At 38.2% G+C, this 25764-nt stretch overlaps 2 protein-coding genes across 2 annotated transcripts; both read right to left on the reverse strand.

The window, feature by feature from the left end:
- Window positions 1–666: 666 nt before the first annotated feature.
- Window positions 667–1446, reverse strand: LOC116179469 (putative ankyrin repeat protein RF_0381). Its single transcript, XM_031499263.1, has one exon. It carries the CDS (start codon window positions 1444–1446, stop codon window positions 667–669), a length of 780 nt encoding a protein of 259 aa, XP_031355123.1.
- A 10776-nt stretch (window positions 1447–12222) lies between these two features.
- Window positions 12223–22619, reverse strand: LOC116177834. Its single transcript, XM_031496964.1, has 3 exons — window positions 22489–22619; window positions 12817–12897; window positions 12223–12760 (listed from the first exon to the last, which is right to left on the reverse strand). The coding sequence occupies exons 1-3, from the start codon at window positions 22568–22570 to the stop codon at window positions 12303–12305; spliced, it is 621 nt and encodes a 206-aa protein (XP_031352824.1). The 5' UTR covers window positions 22571–22619; the 3' UTR covers window positions 12223–12302.
- Between the last annotated feature and the right edge of the window lie 3145 nt (window positions 22620–25764).

Here is a 25764-nt window from a genome sequence, read left to right on the forward strand (position 1 = left end):
TTATTCATAAAAGAAAACATTGCTGATACCAGTTTTCATATAACATACATGAATACTCCACTAGGTGTAGAGACAATATTAGCTCAAAATCTATTCGACTTACAACATCTCGGAACTGTAGTAACTATTACGGGATAAAATGTTATAATAAGTTACCCTCAAATCTGCGTCTTTTATCTTTCAATAAATTAAAAAATGAGGTAAGTAAATACCTTAAATTACACCCTTTTTATTCTGTCGATGAATTTTTAAGTGCGGAATGGCACCTGTAACTATTACTACTTTTTTTTCTTTTGTAGTACATGTTTTTGTTTTGTTTCTTTAGTGTTCGTTTTATCTACGCTACTTGACGAATCTGATATAGTCGCAGCACTATCATAGAGTATTTACATTATTATTATTATTATTATTTATTATTATTACATGGTATTTTCGAAATTTTGAGAGTTCTGCTATATTCACGGAAGTGAAAAATATTTCCTTCGAGAGGTCATAATTTTGATTTTAGCTCATCTACGTCAGAAATAACACGGTTTAATAACATACATATAATTTATTTGATCAATAAAAAAAAGAATTGGTTATGGCCATTTACAAATTCGACAATCGTTTATAAAAATTAAACAATCCAAGCATTATATTGGTAACTAGCTCGAACGGTTTCCCTTAAGGAGTCGCCGAGTGACACTTGGCGTCGATAGCGCTGAGCAATAGAATGGCAATCTCTGGATAACCTTCGTTGATGGCCAATTGCAAAGCGTTATTTCCCTTTGCGTCCTTAGCCTTAACATCAACGCCCTTGTTGATCAACAATTGGATGAGTGATACGTTCCTTTGTAAAACGGCTAAATGGAGCGCGTTGTGTCCATTTGAGAGAGCACGGTCTGGATTGGCCCCCCTATTAATTAGCAACTCTATCAGCTGTTGATTTTTCGAGTTTAGAGCGACCTCGAGGAGAGAGACTCCTCTGTCGGTAAGAACGTTAACGTCTACGCCTTGGTCGATAAGGTATTTTACTATTTGGACATTTTCTTGGAAGGCGGCGAGATAAATAACAGTTATGCCATCCTTTCTCTTTACCTTCGGGTCTGCTCCATTTTCGACAAGTACTTTGGTCCAATAGTAACTATTATTGGCTACTGCATTGAAGAGCGCCGTTTGCCCCTCCTTGTTCACAGCCGTTAAGGAATCTTTGTTCTTCATAAGTACAATTACGGTTTGTGTATTATTATACTTCATGGCGACATGGATAGCTGCGTCGCCGTCTTTATTTTGTATAGATACGTTCGCCCCGCTTACAACCATTTGTTCTGTTAGGTTGACGTAGCCATATCGGGCGGAAAGGTGAAGTGACGTTTCTCCATTTCCGTTGGGGGTATTGATCAGAGAGGCAGTATTCTCGCAGATCGCACGGGGTGCTGGTACTGCTGAAATAAAATCAAGCATGTTTGTGTAATTGGGGACTACAGAGCGGCTATCTTAAAATTAGCATTCGTGTAGATTTTCCAAATATTTAATCTTGCTGGAAATTGGTTGCTCCAATGGTAATGAGTACAAACAAACTCGTGTGGAACACGTATCGCTTTTGTGTTCCACTTGAGTAGGTATCTATATTAAGTATATCTATGGTAATCTACCTTGTCAAAAGTTGAGTTTAGGTTGTTTATTTTCACAATTATCTCAAACAATTAAGTCAAATTACATGAAGTGGATCCCAAAAATGGGAAATATTCAAATTGTACTATTTGTTGCTATTAATTTGACCCAAAAAAAAGTGAACCGATGGGATCCAATGAAATTACAGAATCAGATGCAAATAAATGGCAAGAAATAAGATTGTGCAAATCTGATAAAATGAGACTGAGACAGCAATAATAAAATGTAGGTACTTACGGGCGGCACCACCTGCTTTGACGAAGATATGCCCGCTTTCAAAAATACACAGGCAACTTACAAAAACTAATAGTCGTAGCATCTTCAAAAATCTTCACGACTATGGACATTATCGTAGGTATTTATACTTTCAGTATAATTTAATCTTTCCTATCTCAAGTGCCCATTTGTTCCGATTTGGGATACGCCGATAACAGCAGAGATTACGAATGGGAAATACTTCGAGTGCTGACCAGTAACGCACAAAAATCGCGTGCATCCGAATTGTTAGGGTTGATTTAGACATCTATTGCTCTTTTAGTCTTACATAAGCAGTTGCCTACGTCATTGCCTTGAAAACAAAGTTACTAAAACTCAATGTATATATTTTATGCTTTAGGCCCACGTAAGGGGTGGATTTTTAACCCTGCACAATACAACTGACCAAAGTTTCCACTCGTCGGCAAAGCATTCTTATACCTACACGTTGTGATTCTTAGGCATCCCCTGCAACGCGGGGTGACTTTAAACGTTGCAAGTGCTTTAATGATCTACAATATAATACGTACTTAATTTAAAAATAATAGATAAAATCATATCGAAGTTACTCAAATACATGATTAAGCGGGCGGGCTATTCTTAACTCCACGATTGCCATGGACATTCCACTTGAAGTTTGTTTATAAAAATCATTGTCTTCATACTACATAAAATGACTTCAGTTGAAAAACGTAACACACCATCCATTCAGTGGTTTGTTGCATAAGCAGAAGAAAAGTCAATACCTACAAAATCCAATAAAGTCTATTACGATGAACTTTGTGGGGAAGTCCGCGCAAATATGAAACGGTATAGTTTAATGAGATAAGATGTAATGAAATAAAAATAAAATTTTATGTGTGGAATATAGTATATATCTTAGTAAATATCGAATGTATACAAAGTTTTTCTACATGAACTTTGTTCAACATTTTATTTCCTATAATAAGGCAGCATTCAGTTGTTTTTATTTCAGAAAACAAATGAGTAACCAAAAATAGTTGAATTTTTTAAAATTGTAGTGCACCTTTTCATTAGGCTCATTTGATAGAGATTTTTTCTCTTTTCGATGATCTAACATGTTAGTACCCTAATATATACGAATATTTTTCAAAAAAAATATTATAATCACAATAACATTAATCTAGATATCCAACAACAAAATAAAACAAATAAATGTGTACGTTTCTTACCATTTTATTGCAAATTTCATTTTGTCTTCAAGGTTTAATAAGAAACGTACACGTTCATTTGTTTTATTTTGATGTAGGATATCTGGATTAATGTTATTGATGTGTGTTGGTGTGAGTTTTTTTTGAAAAATTTTCTTGAATTAAGGTACTAACATGTTAAATCATCGAAAAGAGAAAAAAAATCTCTATCAAATGAGCCAAATGAAAAGGTGCACTGCCATTAAAAAATTGAATTGTTTTTCGTTACTCATTTGTTTTTTTAAATAAAAACAACTGATGCTGCGTTATTATGAAAAATAAAATGTTAAACAACTTTCATTTAGAAAAATTTTGTATACATTCGATATTTACCGAGATAATATATACTATATTCCAATGGCCACCCTGTAGATTTATACGGCGAAAGCTGCAGAAACCGGCGGAACGGAACGGTAACCCTTGCTCCTGGTCAAAGGTCGGCGATAGGAGTGGTTACCATGAACAAACTCTCTCAAAGGAAAAGGAAACTCCAGTGCCCATACGGGCAAACAGCGGTCGGACACGGGCGTAGGGTCTAAGCAGCTTTATTACGGCAAAACAATACCTCTCCTTCTAATTACCGGCAGAAAACTAGCAAACACTTACCGCAAACACACCTTAGTATTTAACTACGGTTAATTATACTCACTTAATTTTCCGGATTAAAATTTCCAAATCAGTAGTAATGTCCATTGTTACTTGGAATGTTGGGTCAATCTTAAAATGTCTGCGATAATGAAATAAACTGCAAGACCTTGCAGCTTTAATGGTCGTTTTTAAAATAGCATTGAGAAACTTAAATCTGCCAATAAGTAATTAACGGAACTGAAGCTCTTCCTGGCAAGAAAACTTTCGTACCTTACAAAAACAAAAGCAGGCAAGTAACTTAACTCCTAAAAGAAGTAAATTGCTCCGGAACAACACATTTCGTACCACAACGCCTCTAAATACCGGGTGTTCATTAAAGCTGGTAGAATCCCAAATGTACGGTGTTGTCATTAAAGTTGGTATGAACTCCTAGTGCTTCGTTACACTATTTACAAAGAATAGGAAATGTTGTTGGCAATGTCAAAGGCTGTGATTAAAAATTAGGACAGGTTTAGCCGTGCGTGTGTGAAAGCTTCAAACAAAGAATACAAGACAAAGAAATCTTTTGTATTTACAGTAAGTGACTTAAGAAAATTTTTTATTTCGTCCCCAGATGATAGTTTGTGACGTCTCTTTACATTGAACATTTAAAATTTGCTTTCCATTTAGTACCTGTTATGCCATTTATATATTTCCTCTGTAAATCTGTTTGGTCTAGATATAGTGTGTTTCATTTACCTTAGTTCCTTTTTTTGTCATTAGAGGTCACGCCATGTACCTTTCTGCATTTAATTGTGTCCCTTCTTTTTTAATCCTGCTTGCAAGCTGTACTTGTTTTTGTTCAGAGAAGATTGTGCTGTTGCGATGGTGCCTATATTTATCTCTTCATTGAACATTACTATACTATGCGATCAAAAATGAGTTGCTGTCGAGTCGCCTTTGAAATGTTTGTTTACATGGAAAATCGTATTTAACTTGAACTTCCAAAAGCGACTCGACAGCAACTCATTTTTGATCACCCGTTATTACTACCTACTACGCGGCATCCGTGGAATAAATATCTACATCGAACCTGGATGACATTGCATTTTACATGGGGACCCACCATTTTAAGTTAGATTGATATCGTCAATATTTGCTGTAGTGACCTAAATCGAAACCCGTGTTCGTTTGATTACGTTTCAAATCCTTCAGATAACTTTTTTTGTATAGTCATTTTTTTTTTACTTTAAAAATTAGTTCCTGAAGTTAACGTTACGTTACGATTTGTATACCGTAATATAACGTAAATTGAAATCTTGATTTCCATTAAATATTGATTTCTAGTATTTGAGTCGCTCGACGTGACAAATTTAAATTTTTTTTCGCATTTTTATGCCGCGCTGTTACTACCTTTTCTTGTTTTCTTGCTGTGATTTATCTGATTGCAGATTATTGGCAGAAAGCGCTCTTCTGAATTCAGACGGTCCTGCCACAGTTCAAAGGTAATATTTTAATTTCGTCGTACTCGTGAGATTTACCTTTGTTCATATAAACTTTCGATACAGCCTATACATATTATAAAATGGCTTCTGTCATTCAGTGGATTGTTGCAGAAGCAGATAAAGTTGGTACCTGCCAAATCCAAATGCAAAAGCCTATTATAAAGAACATGAAATGTTGTTGGTGTGGATGAATAGGAAGCATGTTTGAAATAAAGTCTTCAATGCGTCGTTGATGCTTGTATATATGACGGAAACTAAATACACTACCAATGGACAGCCTGGAAATACCTAGGTGTCAGATCTATTACTGTGTTTGTTGGTGTGTGAGTGGAGACGGTAAAAAAAATCTCAACAGGTCGATCCCTTTTCAGTCTTGGACAGTTATTCGTAATTGTACTGATCTTATGTATTTCGTTTGTACTTTATAAAAAGGGAAGTGGTAGTCACATAGCAATAATAAATACACATTTAAGTTTGTTGTATTACGATATAGTTCATCTGCCAAAAATTAGGAAGAGGCATTACAGGGCAAATTTTTCCAAATCGACACGAAGAAAACCTCGACCTGAACACAGGTTCTCATCAATAATAAAGAGTTTGGTCACCATCCGAATGTCATTTGCAGTTTTCGAAAAAAGCTGATTCAACATGTGAAATCGAGAAAATATTATCCGGGATGTAAGTAGAACATGTGGACCATGCGAGATTTGAGAGAGGAACGTTTCGGGTGGCAAACCACTCCTTCGCTATGTCATGAATAAAGAAACCGAATTGGTGCAAAGAAGCATAGAAAATCAACAACTAAATCATCGAAGGAAAAAGGTGTATTGGGCTAGTCCGTAACGTCTATGTTTGAAGTTAATCGTGAAGTCTACCAATACGTCGACAGATTAAAAGAAAATCAGAAACGAGCCTGGTACAGGACAATAGATAAAAATACCCATAACATTCACACTCTCAATTCGTACCAATCGACAAGCCATTCTGTTGGTCTCTCGCTGTACGGACTTGGCCAGTAGTCTATCACCATCGAATGGAAGATTTTCTCGATATTGTTCTTCACCTCAGACTGTCGGAAATTCAAGGTCTGTTTCAGTTGCCAGAAGGGTCTGCACGACAGGATCGATTCTCGCGCGAATGCAACCCCTTGATCTCAGGTATACTGCACGAAGTAGTCATAGACCCGGGCATCTGCCGCCGTTGCCAACTGGTGGCGCTTCTGAATCGCGCTGTCGATGCCCTCGAGCAGCTTGCCCGCGATTTTCCGCGCGTCGTCCGGAAGGATGTTTTGGTGATGCAGACTCTTGAGTTTCATTTCGCTGTGACTTCTCGAATGAGTGTGACTGGTTTTCTCAAAGTTGGAATTCGACTGACTGTGCTTTGTCTGCTCTGGGTGATCCACGGTCGAACTTGTCTTTGATTTATTAGCGATGAGCCTGACTACGAGCTGAGCGGCATCAAAGGACTTTCTAACCCGTTTAGAGAATCAAGCGATTTCGTTTCAATGTCGGTCACGTATTGTTTACTCGAACGTTACACCCTAATTATAATTGTAACCCCTCGGCTGAGAATTATTTTAAACCGATCTTCTTCTTGCAGCCATTAAAATGGCCCTCCATTTCTCTTTGTGCTTGGCTATTTATACTGTTGTACAGAAAGCCGAAACGGACCCAACGCAACTTTCGCGACAGCGACACTTTAAAAACAATAGCGGACCGGCATTTTTTGTTAAGCAGGAATGTTCGCGGATTGGTTTCAATGTCGATTGCGTCTTATAGGTTATATTATCTTCTCGAAATCCACTACCTCACTTTTATAGACGTGGATCTCCATTGAATCACAGTTTGTGCTTTCTAAGCTAAACGGCGCTTAATATTGCTGAATCAATTATTATATTTAACCTAAACACTTTTCCGAATTGATTCTAATTTTTGTTTTTGTGCCAAACGATCCATTCCGCTTTCCAATCTGCTACTAAGATACCTTATAAGTTATAACATCTCTGTAAAGGCGAAGAAAAATTATTGACGCATGTTAATCTTTCATATTATTTTCTATGGTTATTAAAATTGTGATGGAAGTACCAAAAATACTGGAGCAAACGGACAAACTTTCAGATGAAAAGTACGATGAACACCTTCTTCTGCTATCTAAGACAGGCCACTGGATTTAAAGAAATATTTAGAGAAAAAATTTAAAAGTCAGGAAGGGTCCAAAAGAGAAAAAGGGATCTGGTTCAGAATGTGACACTGTAGTAGGTCCTAGTGTCAAGGCTCCTTTAGATGAGTGGGACGACAAACATTTTTTGGCACGTCCGTTTTGTTTGCTTTGTGTCGTTATTGATGACCGGATTTTAAGCAACACAAACAGGCCTTCTTTGCAAATAAAATTCCTCTCAGTTTGTGTAAGCTTAAATATGGACCCTTAAAACTACAAGTGACTTTATAGAGACAGTGGCGACAACAGGGTATCTCGTTTTTGATTGGTCGTTGGTTCCGGTCGCCATATTGGAGCTAAATTCCAAACTGGCCAATAGAAAGCCTCCAAAACGACGCGGTACACTCCGTGCTATAATAATTAATTATACTGTTTTGACAGTGTCACCTGTGATTGTGACGGCTTCACGTTACTAGTTTACACTTTGTTTCTGTGTTTGCTTTATTTTACGTTTTCCGTCTCCAGTTTTATATAAACTCGATTTTTAAAGACGCATATAGGTAGCCGGACATATAACTTGGATTTACGATATTATAAGGCATGTAATTCGCTTATAAAGTGTTTTAGATGTAAAACGGTGCCTAACCTCTTACTACTGGTAATTGATGAAAAACTTTTTTCAGAAGCCCTAAATGGCCTAAATACCTAATGAGTAAATCAACGTGTTTTGTCTTCCATTTGAGGGACTAAAATAATACTTTTTATCCCGGAAGGAGAAACACGCGACAAGGGACAAGAAGTAACAGAAGACACTGAAATGTGAAACACAATTTAATGATTAATGTTTCGTTTGGGAGACACCTCCAAAGAAGTGGTGAAATTTGAATTTCGTCTTTCATTTTTTTCTCAGCAACCATAAGATTTACAAATATGGGTGGCACGTCTTTGAATAGGTTTTCGGGTATGCCCTATCCGATTTTGAAATTTTTTTTCCAAAATTCCTACCATGAAAGAGCGTACCCCTGTTTGGGGGTGCGAAAAAATTGTGATTTCGACGAAATTTGGTATCTGGGAGTTTTTGAACATGAAAATGACGAATCTGAAATTAGTTTTTGAAAATTCGAAAAAAAGTTCCACTGCAATTCTTGGCCGGACAACGAAAATGGAGAGAAATCCACGAAATTTGTTATGTACATACATAGTTAACATAGTTAAGGAACAAAATTGTCGATTGGTTTTTTTAAAAATAACTTTTCTAACACAAGTTGTACTTATTTGAAGATTGGGCCTTCGGGTTACAAAGTGTCCCCCGCTTACTAGTGAGTAATCTAATTTCGCATGTAGTTAATTGAAAATGTCGCCTATTAAAAAACTGTTCGACAACTTTGTTCCTTAACTCATCAAGTATGTATGTTACGCACAAATATCGAAAACGCTCAATGAGCGAAAATAAGGCACACAACGCGTTATGGCCGAAGCTAAATGACCAATCACCGAAATGAAGTATTTTTACGTGTTATAGTCGTTGTGGTCATTTTAGAAGCGGCCAGAACGCGTTTTTTTCGTTTGAAGAATGACCATAATACATTGTCTTATTAAATAACAGGAGGTTGCCGGTCGTCGGGCGACTCGGTGAAAACCGACTCGTGTGTTGAGGCCTTAATTGTAATGGGCGGATTTATTTGAAAGTCCTGGAGAAAGAGATTTTTAATAGTAGAAGTGGCGTTTCGTTAAATACTGGAATCAATGAAAAAACGTGGCTGGTTCGCGACGGTCGAAAAGCGTGTACGTGTCTTTACGCAATTTTTATTCGCCCTATTTGATAAGTGTTTTGTGGGCAGTGTAGTTGACCGCATTCCATTGCACACAGCAATCCTTTAACATGAAAATAAAGTGACCAGCAAGCAAATAATATCGTTAAAATAAATAGAACACGTAATTTTTAATTAAAACAGATAATGAACCAACGCATTATGCTCGCTTCTAAAATGACCACAACGCGTTATGAGCATAAGTTCACGACTATAACACGGAAAAATATTTAATTTCGGTGTTTGGTCATTTTATGCTTCGTCCATAACGCGTTCTGGGCCTTATTTTCGCTCATTGAGCTTTTCGATGTGTGTGCGTAACATGCACACAACAAATTTCGTGGAATTCTCTCCATTTTCGTTGTCCGGCTAAGAATTGCAGTGGAACTTTTTTTTCGAATTTTCAAAAACTAATTCCAGATTCATCATTTTCATGTTCAAAAACTAAATAATACTCTGTTGTCGCCACTGTCTCTATAAAGTCACTGTGGTTTTAAGGGTCCATATTTAAGCTTACAAAAACTGTGAGGAATTTTATTTGCAAAGAACGCCTGTTTGTGTTACTTAAAATCCGGTCATCAATAACGACCCTGTCGACTCCGAAAAAAATGTGTAATTTGGGGCAAATCGCATGTAACATTAACCTGTTCCGAACTTCGGGCTAATAACACTATGAAAGAAAAGGGGTCACCACACTCTACTCCATCTGAATCCCCCTGTACAAATAGGACAGGGAGTCGTGCGTTTTTCCAGACCTTGAAAATCATAATAAGCGGACTGGAAGGATTCAAAGTCGCCCGGGTGTTAATAGATACGGAGTTCCAAAATACGTACAAAATACATACATATACATCCTCGAAAGTCTTTGAAGTGTTGCTCAGCCAGTGTGTGACCCATCGATGAGAAGACTCTTATGGTTGCTGAGAAAAACATTAAAGAAGAAATCCAAATTTCACCACTTCTTTGGGGGTGGCTCCCAAACGAAACACGTTGGACCCTCGGTTTATTTGGAAATAGTTCTTGTCTTGATTCCCTCTATCACCCGATTTTTTTTACATACGGTCATGTAACACCCTGTATGTACATTTTGGATATTGCACCATATTTTATGCTTATTATACCGTTTTCCGTAGGAAAATCTTTTTGAATTTGAGAGGCAGTGGTTTTCCCATAGGTTGTTCTGCAAAGCTTTAAATGATCATTTCTGCGCCGTTAGTTTTGAACAAGAAACCCTCTGACGACAGCGTGATTCGTTGTTCACTTTTCACTTCGTTTTTCAGGAACTGCATTACGTTTTTAACCTGATCTCTGGGGCCATCGAAAGCTTTAAACTGTATAGCAAACAGTTGAAACTTCGCTTATCTAGTGCTGGACGCTGCGCAGGAGTCGTCTTCCACGACGTCATAATTATCGTTCAGGTATCCATTGTATTCCAATTTCAAGATGGAATACCTCTTTTGGTACCTGTCACGCTGCTCCTACCAAATCTGTTTCGGTGGGCGCTTCCTCCTCAAGAAATAACGTAAAAATTTCTTCATCAAGCACGTTCAATCCCTCCATCAATAGTTCAACATTATAAATTTTTAACAATATATAGCGAAAATACAGAACTATGACCATCCCTTTTGAATGCCACACTTTTTTAATAGTAACCCAGAAAACGACGGTTTCCATAACAAAATATTTACTCAAAAAAAGGGCTTCTAAAGAATATTCGTCCATTTATGAACGTGTAAAGGACTCCAAAACACTCCTGATGACTCTAGAAATCTCTGAGGTTTCTTGCTGACTCTTGAAACCTTTGGTACGGCTTTAAAGACTAAAGTCATTAGAAGGCTCTTGAAAATCTGTTGTTTATCAACTTGTTTTCATGTACTTTGCCATTTTTTGCAATCCACTCAAGATTAAAATTTTATTGTTCGTATCTTATTTATTTAAATGTTTTGGAACTATATACGACTATCCCAGTATAACCCTCAAGTGTATCTCAATTCTAACCACTTTGATTTCCCTTCGCGTGTTGGACATTTTCATTTCTCCTGAGAATGTTATCTACTTGTTTACGGCAAATGCGTCGCAATAAATCAGTGCAATCTAATCGAAAGCACTTGACAGTTGTTTTTTGGAATGATCCCGATACTGTAAACAATGAGTTCTACAGGATGCACGATATTGAGATTGGAAAACTGTAAACAATCAGCAAAGATCATACTTAAGCTTGAGGTATCCAATATATTTCCTAACAAAAACAAAGCACGTGTAGGATTATCTCAGATGCTCTGTCGCAACCGTGCAAGGCAAGGTCAGAAAAAGGTGTATTAGTAAACACTTTAGCGCAAAACCCAGGTATTATCTTTTGGAGCATCTAACCATTTGGGAATTTCATTGTTGCATTAAGAAAAATTCCAAGCTGCCTTTGCGTAAAAGTTTCCTGGTGACAAGATCGCCGCGCCAAAGTGACGGCGCCAGAATGTGCTACACTGCTCTAGAGCACGAACGCTTCTACCGGCCATCTTAAGCTGAACCGTAACGAACGCATTGTCTAATTTATTTTTGAAACTGCTGTCATCTAACGTCAATCACGTCTATTGCAAGGGCGCTTCATTATTTGAAACCTTTATCATTTTTTGTGTAAATGTTTGATCAATTGTTGTTACATTTTGATTACGCATACAAAGTTTAATTTACATATTTGACCATTTACTTTAGTGGGAAGTATTGAATTGCATTTAGGTTTTTTGGTTGAATCATATTACTAATCCTTTTTGAGACGGACGGGAATAGCTGTGGTTGATCGCTCAACTCATCTGTAGGCTGGCATTTTGCGTATGAACAGCCAGTTCTCACCCCGAGGGTTGTTGTGGAATGCCTAACTTTTGCAATTCTTTAATTTTGAGTAAATTTTAAGGTTTGTGTTTAAAGAATAAACAAGGAATGTGTATTTCTTTTATTCCACCAGGTTTTAAGAAAACTATTTTTTGCTACCATTGAGGCAAGGTTCAGCAAAAATCAAAACCACACCACACACATAAGATATTTCAACCATACAGCGCGCAGCGGTTGGAAAGTACAAAATTTATTGTTACATTACAATATTGTAATTACATAATGTTATTATTTCCATTTTCGTAATGCATTCTTTAGTGTGAACAGGAGGCAGCGTAAAGCTTAAGTAATTCACTAGCAGCGTCTAAACGACCAGTTGCCAGAAGCAATACCAATGCGGTGTTGGCTTGCTGACTTCGACCGAAGATAAAAGACTTCCTCTTGAGTGACAGTCGGACATTGTGTTTGCCTGCTTTAATATTAGCAGTACGAATGGCGTCTTGGTCGGTGTCGATCGCATCGAGAGCGGCACTGGCGCTAGTGCGGTTGAACATCTTTAACACCTCTTTGTCATCGACGAGCTTGAAGGCACGCAACTTCTCATTTACTTTGGGTTCGGAGCCCGTATTTCTGTTAAGCAGAAACGATGTAACTTCCACTTTTCTGTTGGGATCGCTAGGTTGTAGTGTTTCGACCACCGATTTGAGTTTCTCATTCTGGTCATTCACCAGCACCGATAAGAGTGGCGAGCCTCCTCCGTTATTATCAGCAACTAAAGAAATACATTAGTATTGATACACCACATAGCGAGGGAAATGGTTGCGTTACCGTCTAAGTGTTGTAAGATTGCCTTCCTCCAATCTAGATGGTTGGCTGGAGCGGCATTGGATGAAGGTTCGCTTTCCTGGACTGCAAAAGGACGAAATATTACAATTAAATATTTTAGACATCGAATATAATAACTATAAAAGGCTGATACGCCTGATGGTTTATTTTACCATGACCGAGACGTCGCGCCGCTCACGTAGCTCTCATATTTGACCGCATAGTACCTCAAATTAGTTTGCCGTTATCGTCTTGTACAATACAAAACTTTATTTTATGGCAGAAGCCATATAAATCATTGTAACGTTTCTGAAAATTCTGAATTTAATTTAGACGCCAAAAATAGCAAGCTTAGGTTCTGCCGTCGCGGTCATTTCCATAGGAACAGCATTGTCATATGTTTTGAACGCCATTTTATGTCGTGCTTCGCGTCCCATTTGAAATAAGACAGATGTCATTAGAATAATTATCTGTTTCACTTTATCTATCCTTGCGGTTAAAGTGATAACGTTATCTACCCTCACCGTTAAAGAGCAATGTACCCTACTGATTCACTTCTATTAAAATGTCAATGTAACATTTGCTATAAAATTTAAAGAAAGCAATCGCAGTTACGCGCATTAGAGAGCTTAGGTATCATCCGTTACGAAAAAGAAAGAAAGCAGCGGTTGTCAGAATCTGCTTTTTGTCATTTGTGCACGAAGTTTGGTCATATTGCACGAAGATGTCGGCCGAATGAAAAATGCAACAAATGCCAAAGAAAACACTGTCCTCTTCTTTGTCAAAAAGAAGAATCGAAGGCAGTCTTAAATAAAAAAGATTTCCAAAGTGATGACTCGGCAAAGAAAGAGCAGAATTTGACCAACCACAGAAGTTTATTGGCGAACCATGGTTGTAAAGTTAAGAAACGAAAACCACTCAAAATATGTGAGGCTTCTATTTAATTCCCACAAATATTACGTCACCACGAAGGTTACTGAAGAAATAGGTTACACTCCTATTCGGGATCCGGAAGGTTCGCCCCCAACGTTTCGCCCCTCACATTTCGCCCCTCGCATTTCGCCCCTCACATTTCGCCCCCAGGTGCATTTCGCCCCCGGTACTTTCGCCCCTGCAACTTTCGCCCCTCGGAAGTTTCTCCTCCACACATTTCACCCCCGGATGTTTCGCCCCCCAAATCTCAATATCTAAGTTCATATTAGGTTGGTTATGGGTATGAAGGTAAGAAAGCATAATCCATGATCATTCCCCGAGATATGTAAAACCAATAGAAATGATACGTTATAAACTTAAAGTTAAGCGTTTTATCCGTTTAAAATTTCGTGGAAGAGTATGGTAAACATACTTTTATTTATCACTTTATATATTATATTTATTATTTTATACTTTTAAGGAGTTATCCGCATGTTGGAATTGCATCCTGAAATAATATTTCCAAACCTTGATTAATTATCTATGTGAGGTAAACGGCCAGTTGGAACTATTTTTAGTAAGCTGAAGGGTCACAATAATAGAAGAAAAGCATTGCCATTAAACAGGTACCTACCCACCTAGAGGTGATTACAATAGCAAAATGACCTGTAGGATTAAAAGATCTTGTTTGTGTAAACAGGTACCTAGGTAATATTCATTATTGATGGCTACGAAGATGGGTATTCTGCATTGCAAAGAATCTGCTTTGCCAGTTCAAATCAGTTAGTTAACGGTGAAGTTCTGCTAGTGCCTCCGTTTAAATATGAATTCAGTTATTTCTAAGCGTGGGAAACAGAAGTTAGTTTACGAAAACCATCTCTATTTATTTTCTAAAAAGACGAGGGACAACATTAATGCAATTTGGGTTTGCGAAAAGCGGTCAACATGCAAAGGACGCGTATGGACTGAAGGAATGAATGGTGAAGTCATCAAAGTGGTGAATCTTCATAATCATGCAGCGCAGGCTGCAAGACCCGAAGCAGTCCGACTAGTCAATGAAGTGTGCACCAGAGCAAGGACGACCCAGGAGACGCACAACAAATACTCGCTGAGGTCGTTTCAGAGGCCCACGCCAACGTTGCTGCACTATTACCTAGGAAAGATTCCTTGAAGAGGTCCATTCGTGCGATGAGAAAAGTTGGTAACATGCCAAGACTACCTCAAACCATTGACCAACTAAACATTCCACAGGAGTTTCGGGAGATCAATATTGACGGCACTTTGCATCAATTTCTTCTGTGGGACTCGGGTAAGTTCTCTTTCAATTTTTATAAAAAAATATGTTTTGGCTAAATACCTAATATGGCTCTGTTTCCTGAAATATCCGATATAGTGTACCTCAAAAAAATAAGGGATGGAAAAAACTCGTGGGTTATTCTGTATCCTTACGCGGTTTTAGTTTTCTTTTTGCACAAATATCTCGAGAACAAAGCATCAAACAGTTCTGAATTAACCTATATATACAGGGTGTGTTAGCCCACCTGTGCCAGCCGTTTTTCTTCGATATAGTACACGGAAGGAATATTAATAACTAAAAGGTATATGGAGAAACTAATTTTGAAATTTTCGGTTTCCGGAAGTTAACGGAAATAGCCATAGTCAACTTTGTAATTTTATATGGTAAGGGAGGTCAATTGGGGTGTCGCTAAAAAGGTGTTTTTAAAATAAACAACTTTTGCTTGAAACGTTTTCGTGTATTTTTTATCGCTTATGAACAATATACCTTTAAAGATTTTCGAAATGTCTTCCTGACTTAAAATGAAGCATGACCTACAAGAAATTCTTTTGTTCATGGGCACATTACCTACCGGAGAACGTCGGTCAGACGCGTTAAACTTGCAAATGTTCATAAACGATAAAAAATATACGAAAACGTTTTAAGCAAAAGTTGTTTCTTTTAAAAAGATCTTTCTAAGGACACTCCACTTGATCCCCCTTTCCATTTAAAATTACAAAGTTGGCACCGGAAAGGGCTGTTTCCGGCAACTTCCGGAAACCGGAAGTATCAAAATTGGTTTCTCCATGTAGCTTTTAGATATTACTAAACTTCCGTGTACAATATCGCTGAAAATCCTTTGCAGTAGATATTTTTTGACATTCTGTACTTCAATTATTGATGCCGCCTTTTTTCAGGGATTGAAGCCAACCGAATATTGATGTTTGGAACAAGACAAAATCTCCACTTATTATCTAGAAGTGAGGAATGGTTCGCCGACGGCACGTTTTCTTCTGCGCCAGCTTTATTCCAGCAACTCTACACAATTCACGTAGTGCACGGCGGCCTCGTTATTCCGGCGCTGTACGCCTTGCTGCCAAACAAGACCAAAGCGACATATCAACGAATGCTACAGCATATTAAGGTTTTACAGCCAGGTCTTCAGCCACGAAGATTAATGACTGATTTCGAGCAGGCTGCGATTCAGGCGTTTGATGAGGAATTTCCAAACATCGAAAAGACGGGCTGCTTCTTCCACCTATCACAGTCTGTTTGGCGAAAAGTTCAAAATGAAGGACTAAAAGCGCGCTATCAGAATGACCACGAATTTTCCCGTTGGATTCGAATGATACCCTCTCTTGCTTTTCTTCCCCCTGACAGGGTTACACAATCATTTGAAGATCTCTTGGACGATCCGGACTTTCCTCAGGAAGCACTACCCATTGCCAACTATTTCGAGGACACTTACATTGGTCGAATTAACCGAAGAGGACGCCAGGCCCCCTTGTTTCCAATTCAATTTTGGAACGTTTATCAACGGACACTGAATGGTCAACATCGCACCAACAATGACGTCGAGGGTTGGCACCGCAGCTTTCAAGAGACCTGTGGTTCACTTTTTCCTAACATCTACCGCTTCATTAACTGCCTGAAACGACAGCAAGGTCTCCACAACTTTGAAATGGTGCAAGTCTTGGCCGGAAATGCCCCCACTGCGCGAAACAAGAAATATGCGGTTATTTCAGCAAGGGTACTGCGTATTGTGGAGGACTTAGGCAATCGAAATTTGATAGATTACCTCAGGGGTATAGCGTACAATTTTGAATTTTAATCACCATCCGTGGATGTCTTGCACAGGTCCATATTCAATCTTATTGTATTATGTTCTTAATTATACATTATTAACGTTATTCATTGTATCATTCACAAACTTATTCAATCCTACCTAACATCCTAACATTGGTGTTTCTTTTGATTTACTTAGGTACCTACATCATGCTTAAAAAATAAAAATAAATGTGCAAAATTCTTGACAGAACAGCTTCCTAACTCCAAAAATCGCGGTTCGTGCTAAATTATATTTATTTCGCATTATTGCTAGTCAGCAATACTTATTCCAGGAACTTACATTATGTTTCTGTTGACTCTTTTTATAGAAGGGTCGTTTTCTGCCCGATTTAGGGGTATCTATAGGCATTCCGTGACGTCACCACATGTCTAATTTTGCCGAAAACGAATTTTTGAAATTTGACATTTTTTTCTCAGTTTTTTTTTGTAATAAAACCTAGCACAATTTTTATAGGGTTTACACAGAAAAATAGATCTTTCGAATAACTTAATAAAAATTTTAGGTTTCTATTTTCTATGTTCAATGCCCTTGTGGCGCTCCAAAATTTTTTTTCGAAAATCCGGCTCGTAATTTTTCGTTTCCGTATGCCTAATATACGCTACATATCCAAAATTTGAACAAAATCTGTCGAAAATCGCCAACGTACGTACATACTTAGATACAACACACGGAAAAAAATTTATTCTTTAAAAGTTGCTTAAAATGATTTAAAACGTCTACATTTGGTAAAATTTTTACATGTCCAAAAAATGGCGATCGCAATAGCCACCTAACTCGAGCCAGGAAGCTAAAAAAGTTCGATTAAAATTACGATTTTTAAATTTATTATGAGCAAGTAACAAGTAGGGGCGAAACATTCGGAGGCTAAATGCGTGGGGGCGAAATTTCCCGGGGGCCAACTGTGCGGGGGCAAAACTGATGGGGGCGAATCATACCCGGGGGCGAAATACTGGGGGCGAAATGTGAGGGGCAAAATGTTGGGGGCGAATTGTTGGGAGCGCTCTGATCAGGCGTCCCAATCGCCATTTGTGAGAACAATCCTTCAACAATAGGTTCTTGAGATAGAAGGAATTTATATCCGATCATGATAAGGAATCGAGGAGGAGAAATATGGTTGGTAAAAATTAATTCTTTTCGTTAAGACCTTTCATCACAGTACCATTAATTTCTATCTCCCCACTCCTCCCTCCGGCCACCTACTGATCTCGAAGAGGAGTCGCGCAGGAAAGTTATAGTTTGTTTGTACAAACCAGTTCATTTCGGTGAGAACTTTCATTAGAATACCATGAAGGATACAATGTGTGGTCCCCCCCCCCCACAGCATCTCAAGAAAGAATACATGGGAGCCCCCCCCCCCTACTTGGATTTGGCCCATAGGCTTATTACATGTCGCATATAGTTCAACTGTGCAAAGTTTGAACCGAATCGGCCCAAGCGTTTGGCAGTTATCTTGTTCACGGAAAGACGGGAACCATCGACCCCCCTACAAAGCTTGTATCCCTTCGTTCTACAATTCTTCCAGGCGTCCTAATCTCTTTTTGTGAGTTCTGTCCCCCGACAATCCACTCTTGAGATATAATGAATTATATCCGATAACGAGAAGGGGTCGAGAAGAAAGACTGTGGTTGGTAGAAATTAATTAAATTAATTCCTCCCACCGTCCACCTTTCTATTTTCATGAGGGACAAAAAAGAAGGGCGTTGGTTTCATACTCCCCAGCAGAAAAGTCGCTATTAGCTGCACTTTGACGTCCGTCCGTCCGTCCCTCCGTCCCTCTGTCCGTCACACGTACTATAGTGGAACGCGGCAAATTTAAAGAATTCTTTTCAACATTACCAATTGTACGTAACTTAACCTAGAGAGGTCGTTGCGCCAAACTAAACGTTCAAACTCGAAATCTATGTGTAAGATAACCCTTTACTTTCGTTCACCTATCGATTATGGGGCCATTGTATTTCTAAGTGTTGATTTCGCTGCACGAACCATTTTATAATTACTGTAGTTTCGCCTAATTATTTTTAGGTACAAATTTTAATGTAAGGTCGTTAAGGTATTAGTTAAGGCATTAGTGTGTTTATTCGTTAAGCGTTTCTCGACATAAACTACAACCAGCATACGTGGGTTTTATTTTCCCTCCCATCGCCGACGAACCGAAACCAGCCCTGCACCCTTTAAGGGTGTTCCGCTACAGTACTCCTTCTAAACCACTGAGAGATTTCGGCGATATAGGACTCATTTGAAAGGGTTTGGTCCAAGGATTCCGTGCATACCCATATTTTTTTGGTTTTGCGCATGCGCAGTGTCAAAAATTTGGTTTAACGTATGTGCAATGCGAACTTTTTTCTTTATTAAGATATTTCAATGAAACTTTATATGTAAACACTACGAATATAAGTAAAATTAACGACATTTTCAAAATGTTGTTTTGCGCATGCCAACTTTTTAACTTGTCTATATATATCTGTCGTTTTTTTTCGATAATTTAATAGTTATTCTGTTACTCGGGTCGGAGACAAATATAATAAATCAAAGATTATGAAAATCGGTCCAATCGTTCTTGAGTTTATAAGTGGGGTAACATACACGACTTTGTTTAAAATGTTTGCCATTATGTATTATTTATTATGAATGGAAGGGTACATTGCTATCTCAAAAAATTCAATTATTTCCCGTTACTCATTTGTTTTCTGAAATAAAAACAAGTGAATGCTGCCTTATTATGGAAAATAAATATTGAACAACATAGACACATAAAACATCCTGTATACAGTCGTTGTTTACCAAGATACATATTATACTCCATACATAATGGGCATCCTGAGTATTGTTTTGCATATTCATACATACCAGGCATATTTTGGAAAATTGTAGACAGTGAAACAGGAACATCCGATTGTACCAACAATATTAAAAGCAACAGGTAGCAACAGGCAAATACTTTACTAATAAAATTAGAAAGAGACCGGGGCGTGACTGCTAATATCGTGTGGTGCAGTTGAGTTGAAATGCGGCTGGAGTACTAAGGGTTCTTGCTTCGGGCAGGAATATTTGTAAATGTATAGTGGTTGGGTTGGTAGAGCAGCCTTGGCTGAAACTCCGCCACTCAAAAATAAAGGCAAAACAAAATTCATGGTAAATGGAAACTAACATTGTGGTGAAATTGGAAAATGGCCATTGATGGTTCTTCTGTGGTCAACTTTGCCCATGTAAATCCATTTATAATTAATTGTACATTCAGCATCATCATATGCCCTGAACTCCCATTCGGTTTTCTTTCACAAATATGCTTAATTTTCCACAACGAGCCCAGTAAAACATTCGGGATTAAAGCAGGTTTGATTTTTTAAAATTACGAGGCCCATTGGTTATTGAAGATCAAATGTCGTCAAACGCCGTGCGGCAAGGCAATTGGTTTTCATTTATGCTTGATTAATTGAATTAAAGACGTAGCCTGTATGATTTACACTTTTGCACCCCAGGAGCATAACACAATGAAATTTGTATCGGTTTGGAGTGGTTACCAAACTTATACTGTAGTTTAGCTTGTTTACTAATTCCCAAAAAAGGGGGTTTTCGCACCTGATGTCAGTTGAAACTTGAATTTGGTTCTATTAAATAAAAAAAAACACACTGTAGTCCGTTTGCTTTTCCGTAAATCAAGAAACTAGCAGGTGACATTGATCATCCCGTCCTAATTTCCAAATCGTGATATACCAAGGTTCGCATACAAAAGGAGGGAGACAGAGGTCGGGTCACGTCGGTGCAGCTGGGTTAGAATAGCGGTACATAGTGCAACATGTGCGTAATATGCATTCACTCACTCAGTGGCAAGGAAATCAGGACCATCATCTACGTCCGTTAACCAAAGAAAGTAGTCTACCATAGGTTTCAGGTACCCACTCAGGTTTCTCGCTGAACTATTAATAATCCATCAGTCATTCTAGGAAATATAGAGAAAATAATTCATGTAGTTTCAATTGTTTCGGGAATGTGTAGTAGAACGTCTTCTGATGATTGTGTAGTAAAGTTCCGAGTGATTTTGGTGATTGAGGGTACAGTTCTGCGGTTCTGCGGCCGCATCTCGAAAATTGTGCGTTCCCTACTGGGTGAAGATGTTCATTGTCACCTATTTCCCAACCCCACTGCTGAACTTGGAAATCTTACAAGCCTTTTTTTGCCGTTGTTCTACTCTCAACTGCGTGGCTAACTGTGGCCTGTGGGTGCAAGAAGACTGGCATGTTTTGCACCATTGCCTGTGCCTCGCTTTAATTCTCCACCAATCCTAGCAAAAGGCGAAGAGGACGTAGACGATCCTCGTGAAGAGGAATTGAACGTACGACCCACCATTTTCGAGATATAGCCAAAAATAAAAAAACCGCAAAATTGTATCTTCAACTCGCTCCACTCCATTCTGCGGCACGAAATCGCTCGGGACATAATCATCAGGGGAACTTCAACCACACTGTTTACCGTTTTTTTTTGGCAAAGAATGGCTGGGTAAATTTAAAAAAGTATAGCTGATAGTGCGGCTGCCACATATTGTACGTGCACGTGGTGCGTAGATTATGGTTAGATAACGACAGGAAATGCATTATAAACGACTCCTTTGGTAATCATTAAAAAAGAAGCACTATCATGAACAATAATTTTTTGAAATTCACGACTATACCCTTTGATGCATCTCGTTCTCAAATATTAACTGCAACTTTGCCCAGCTAACTAACCTTCAGGAGGTCTGAGACTAGGAGAAATTAATCAGAGACTTACCCGAAAGACTCACAGTACTTAGTGACCAAACTGTCGATTTTTTTTCCTGAGCCGAAGATGGCAACAAGCTCTCCAGCAATTAATAATATAACGTAAATATTTCATACAATAGATGACTAAAATAATTGCTACAATGTGCTGGTAATGGAGGTTGAATAGTTCAGATGAATTACTAATATAGCAATCTCCTGTTCTCCCACTTAACCTTAATTAATTTATAAGAAATAAAATTGAAATTTGTTGATCTGTGAAAATAATTATTATTAAATTTGTTTTTGTACCAATCCCAAACATACTCTTCGTATGTGAAGAAAAAAAGACAAAATTCTTTAAATTGAAACATGTTGCGCTCCTGGGTGTTGAACATCATTACGATATATTGGTCATTGGTCAAGCCTTCCCTTCATGATTTCTTTCACTTTACTTTAATCTCTAAAGATTAGAAAGAAGCCACTTTATTCTCGGTTATGACGGAGTAGGGTTGCCATTTTGGCATCGGCTATGCATTATCGGGTAGGTATGTATGCCAGTATCATTATCTCGGTAATTTACAGTTTATAAATATAAACTGATAAAAACCAATGTTCCCATCGCGAAAAGATAGTAAATAACCCCTATCAACTGGAAGCTTAAAACAATTCGGGATCGATTTGAATTTGGTGGGGATTACTCCGGACACTGCGAAGGCATTTTACACCAAAGACTTTGGAGGCCGAGCTAGCACTTTCAACTGGCGCTTCACTTGTTTTACTCGGTGGAGATTAAAGATTACAAAACAGATATAACAGTTAACGACGTGGTTCGTGGTTTTTCGAGGTGTCATTAGTAAAAGTTCCCCAATAGGTAATTAAAATAAATAAGATTTGCTTACCATTACTGATGGCATCCACCAAATAATTCGATTTTGCAAAAAAACAGGCGGCGTAGCTTACAATGAGCAACAGTCGTAACATATTGTGAATCGATTGCGAATCAAAATCAAAAATACTTATTTATACCTGTAATCTTACTTAATCTTTCCTATCTGGAGTATTCGAACGAGCAACCGCAAAAATTGCAAGGAACTGTGCAGTACACAAGTTTTCACAGTTCCTTTATCTCAAATTATCAGAAGATGTAGTGGCGGATCGGGTACTTAACCCCCAGGTTCTACGCTAACTTCACACTACAAGAACACAGAAATAAAGTCAACCCGGCAACGTTTAAAAATGGCCACCCGAATGATTATTCCCTCCAAAACTAAACAAAATCCGGTTTAAATTTGAAAAGTGGCACGTGATCAAATATCTAAGGCAGGACCCCTTTACGTTAGTTGTAGACAACGCTTTGACCTGAAGCACAGTAGGGAAGGAACGTTAAATAAAACACTGAAATTGTGAAAAGTTTGTTTAGTATGATTGTGAAAGCCCGGAAATTTAGTTGATGTACATTAATATAAACAAAGCAAGGAAAGCCAAAAGGTGTCGTACTCTCGCAAAAGTAACTGCTAAGGGTAAAAAGAGTACGACGTAAGAAAAACCTCGCAGTTTGATTAATAGAGTCCAAAAGTTAATTAACAAAATATTTTGTAAAAGTTTAAGCAGTAGTTAACAAAATAAATTCATATATACAATGTTGGTTACACTCAAGGTTAAAAGCAAATTTTTGGGAACAATGGGTCAGGTAGTAGCAGGTACCTAAATTCTGAGAAAGGGTTAAGAGTACAGGATTTGACTCATATGAGATATGTGGAAATTATTGAATCGCCACTCATTTATCGCACATATATTCTAAACTGAAGAGCTTTGATTAGCGTAATCCCGCTCCTGCAAGATGAGTAGCTCGCCCCTGGTTTCGGGATTTCGACCCTACATTTGGATGTCGAAGACAATCACGGAATTAGGTGTCGTACTACAATTTTGACTACAGTTTTTTTCCACCTCCGTGACTGCTTCATTCCCGCACGGAGAAAATTGTTAGTAACAAACAACAAGTCAGCACATACATCAAACGAATCGGTAATTTCCGCATATTAAAATAAAATTATCAAAATTTACATGAATGTTACTTCAGGGACAAGACCAAGTAATCAACATCAATAAACATAAATTAAGCAAGCATTACACAAAAAACGTAAACAATTACACCCAATAGCATAACGGTATCACACATCCGATTCTGCATTACGGTTAAACCAAGTAAATTTCAAAAACAAAAATTCAAACACAAAAAATATAGAAGGTGGCATACAAAACACAAATACGATATAAAGAAATGCAAAAATTAATCCCTGCATTAAATAACACAAAATAACAACAAATATTTATGAAGCGACGCGTTCACGATCGCCATTAAAAACAAGATGCCAAACAACCCCCGTTCGTGCTTTCTAGGTGGCGCAGGCAGCTTTTCCCCACCTAGAAATTGCATGGTTGCCAACTCTCAAAAATGTATGTATCGTCGTAAGTTGTATATACAGGGTGGAAATTACCGGCATTATGGCTCAATGGTAGAGCGTTGTGTTATAAATCCGGCGGTCGGGTGTTCGAACCTGGGTTGAGGTGAATCTTTCATCCCCGGCAGACATGGAAATTACCTTAGACCAGTTTCGAGCATTCTGCCGGCTACTCCGAATTAGGTTTTCCTGCAGTTTTCCTAATTCGTAAGGTAAATACCGGAGTAGTATAGAACAACTTAAGACCTTCTGCAGAGGCACCTCTAAAATCATTATGCGGGTCACTCTGTAATTGGGCACAAGCCTGTTGAGGGCCCAGAATAAGAGAGGGATAATAAATAAATAAATGGTTACTCTTTGCTATTACATTTAAAATAGTGCTTTTTGCCTATTCACCAAGCCTATCGGAGTGTCCCTCTGCTGAATCCGCCACTGAAAAGATAGAACAGTTACAAGTGCTTCTTTGGCCGGATATGGTACAAAATCACCTGGTCAAGGTTCTTGATCAGCATCTGTTCGCCCTAAAAGGCTACACTAGCACGTCAGAACACCATTCCCTTAAGTGGTTGAAGAAGGTGGTTGGCAACCTCCCACAATTCTGTGCAGATAGACTCTCTTGCTAGGTTCCGCAAGGCTGCCATCTGGGTCCTGGGGGAACCTGACAACCTGGCGGCGGTCATGCGACGCTTGGAGGTGCAGAATTCCTGGGCAGCTGGTGCCATTTAATATCTCCCTCCATTGTTTAGGTATGTGTCTGAAAGCGATATAGCCCGTATATATTCTCACTTGTTAGATGACAAAAGATACAAATCCCATCGCAAGAGGGCTAGTATTATGCCGTCCAATCCCGGTGATTGGCATACAGCTGAGAACGATTTCACCGCTCAGGTCATCCTCGCAACATCCACCATCTGACTGGCAACCGCCCAGTCATTCTCCGTGGCAATGAAAGGGGTTACATCTGGGCAGTTATTGGGGTATGGCGCTGTGGTGGCACCGGGAAAGTGGTAAAATATATTGGAACAAAATAACGGAATTGGCTGTTTCCCGAACTTGACCGAGATATTTATGAGTTACACCAACCCTTAAAGTTTGTTCGACATCGGTTCATAAGTTATAGTGTTTCTTGGACATGATAATACAAACCTATAAAGATACAAACTTATAAATATACTGGTACCATTACAATAGGTAGACGAAATCTATCTAAAATGCAAACCCTATTTGAAATAGTAACTTTTGTTTTAAATGTTTCTGTGTTTAGAAATACACTTACTTACAAAAATTATTTTTTAAAGATTTCTGATCCTTCATATCTTTACTAACTGTAAAAAAAGCAAAAAAGAATAATACTTAGGGGTGCCGCAAATTTTTTTAAACAATTTTAGAGTGCCACCAGATAAAGAAGTTTGAGAAACACCGCCTTAGACCTATACCAGTAATACGTAATAATTTATTATTGATAACAGTTTTTCAGTGTGCATTTCGAGCACAGTATGGTGTTCAACCTCCTGATAGATGGTATATCAAATGTTGATAAACATTAAACATAGAAAAGTAGTGTATGCATTTTTGTGCAAAGGGAAAAGTTCCGCTCACGTATAATTGTATCGATATCTTTCGAGTGGGGCCATATTCAACATCTGGGAACCTATTTTCTAGTGGAAAAAACTTACCTTAATACTCTTCATTTTGAAATAACCCATATGGTTC

The sequence above is a fragment of the Photinus pyralis genome, unplaced genomic scaffold (genome assembly GCF_008802855.1).
Source record: "Photinus pyralis isolate 1611_PpyrPB1 unplaced genomic scaffold, Ppyr1.3 Ppyr1.4_LG8, whole genome shotgun sequence".
Classification (NCBI taxonomy): Eukaryota; Metazoa; Arthropoda; class Insecta; order Coleoptera; family Lampyridae; genus Photinus; species Photinus pyralis.

Bases quoted from the DNA above. Each gene is read 5' to 3' on its own strand.
- LOC116179469 (XM_031499263.1), bottom strand. From the start codon at position 1,446: ATGCTTGATTTTATTTCAGCAGTACCAGCACCCCGTGCGATCTGCGAG.
- LOC116177834 (XM_031496964.1), bottom strand. From the start codon at position 22,570: ATGTTACGACTGTTGCTCATTGTAAGCTACGCCGCCTGTTTTTTTGCA. The intron at 12,898-22,488 runs GTAAGCAAATCT...GTCCTTTTGCAG, and splicing joins GGTGGATGCCATCAGTAATG to TCCAGGAAAGCGAACCTTCA. The intron at 12,761-12,816 runs GTAACGCAACCA...GTATTTCTTTAG, and splicing joins AATCTTACAACACTTAGACG to TTGCTGATAATAACGGAGGA.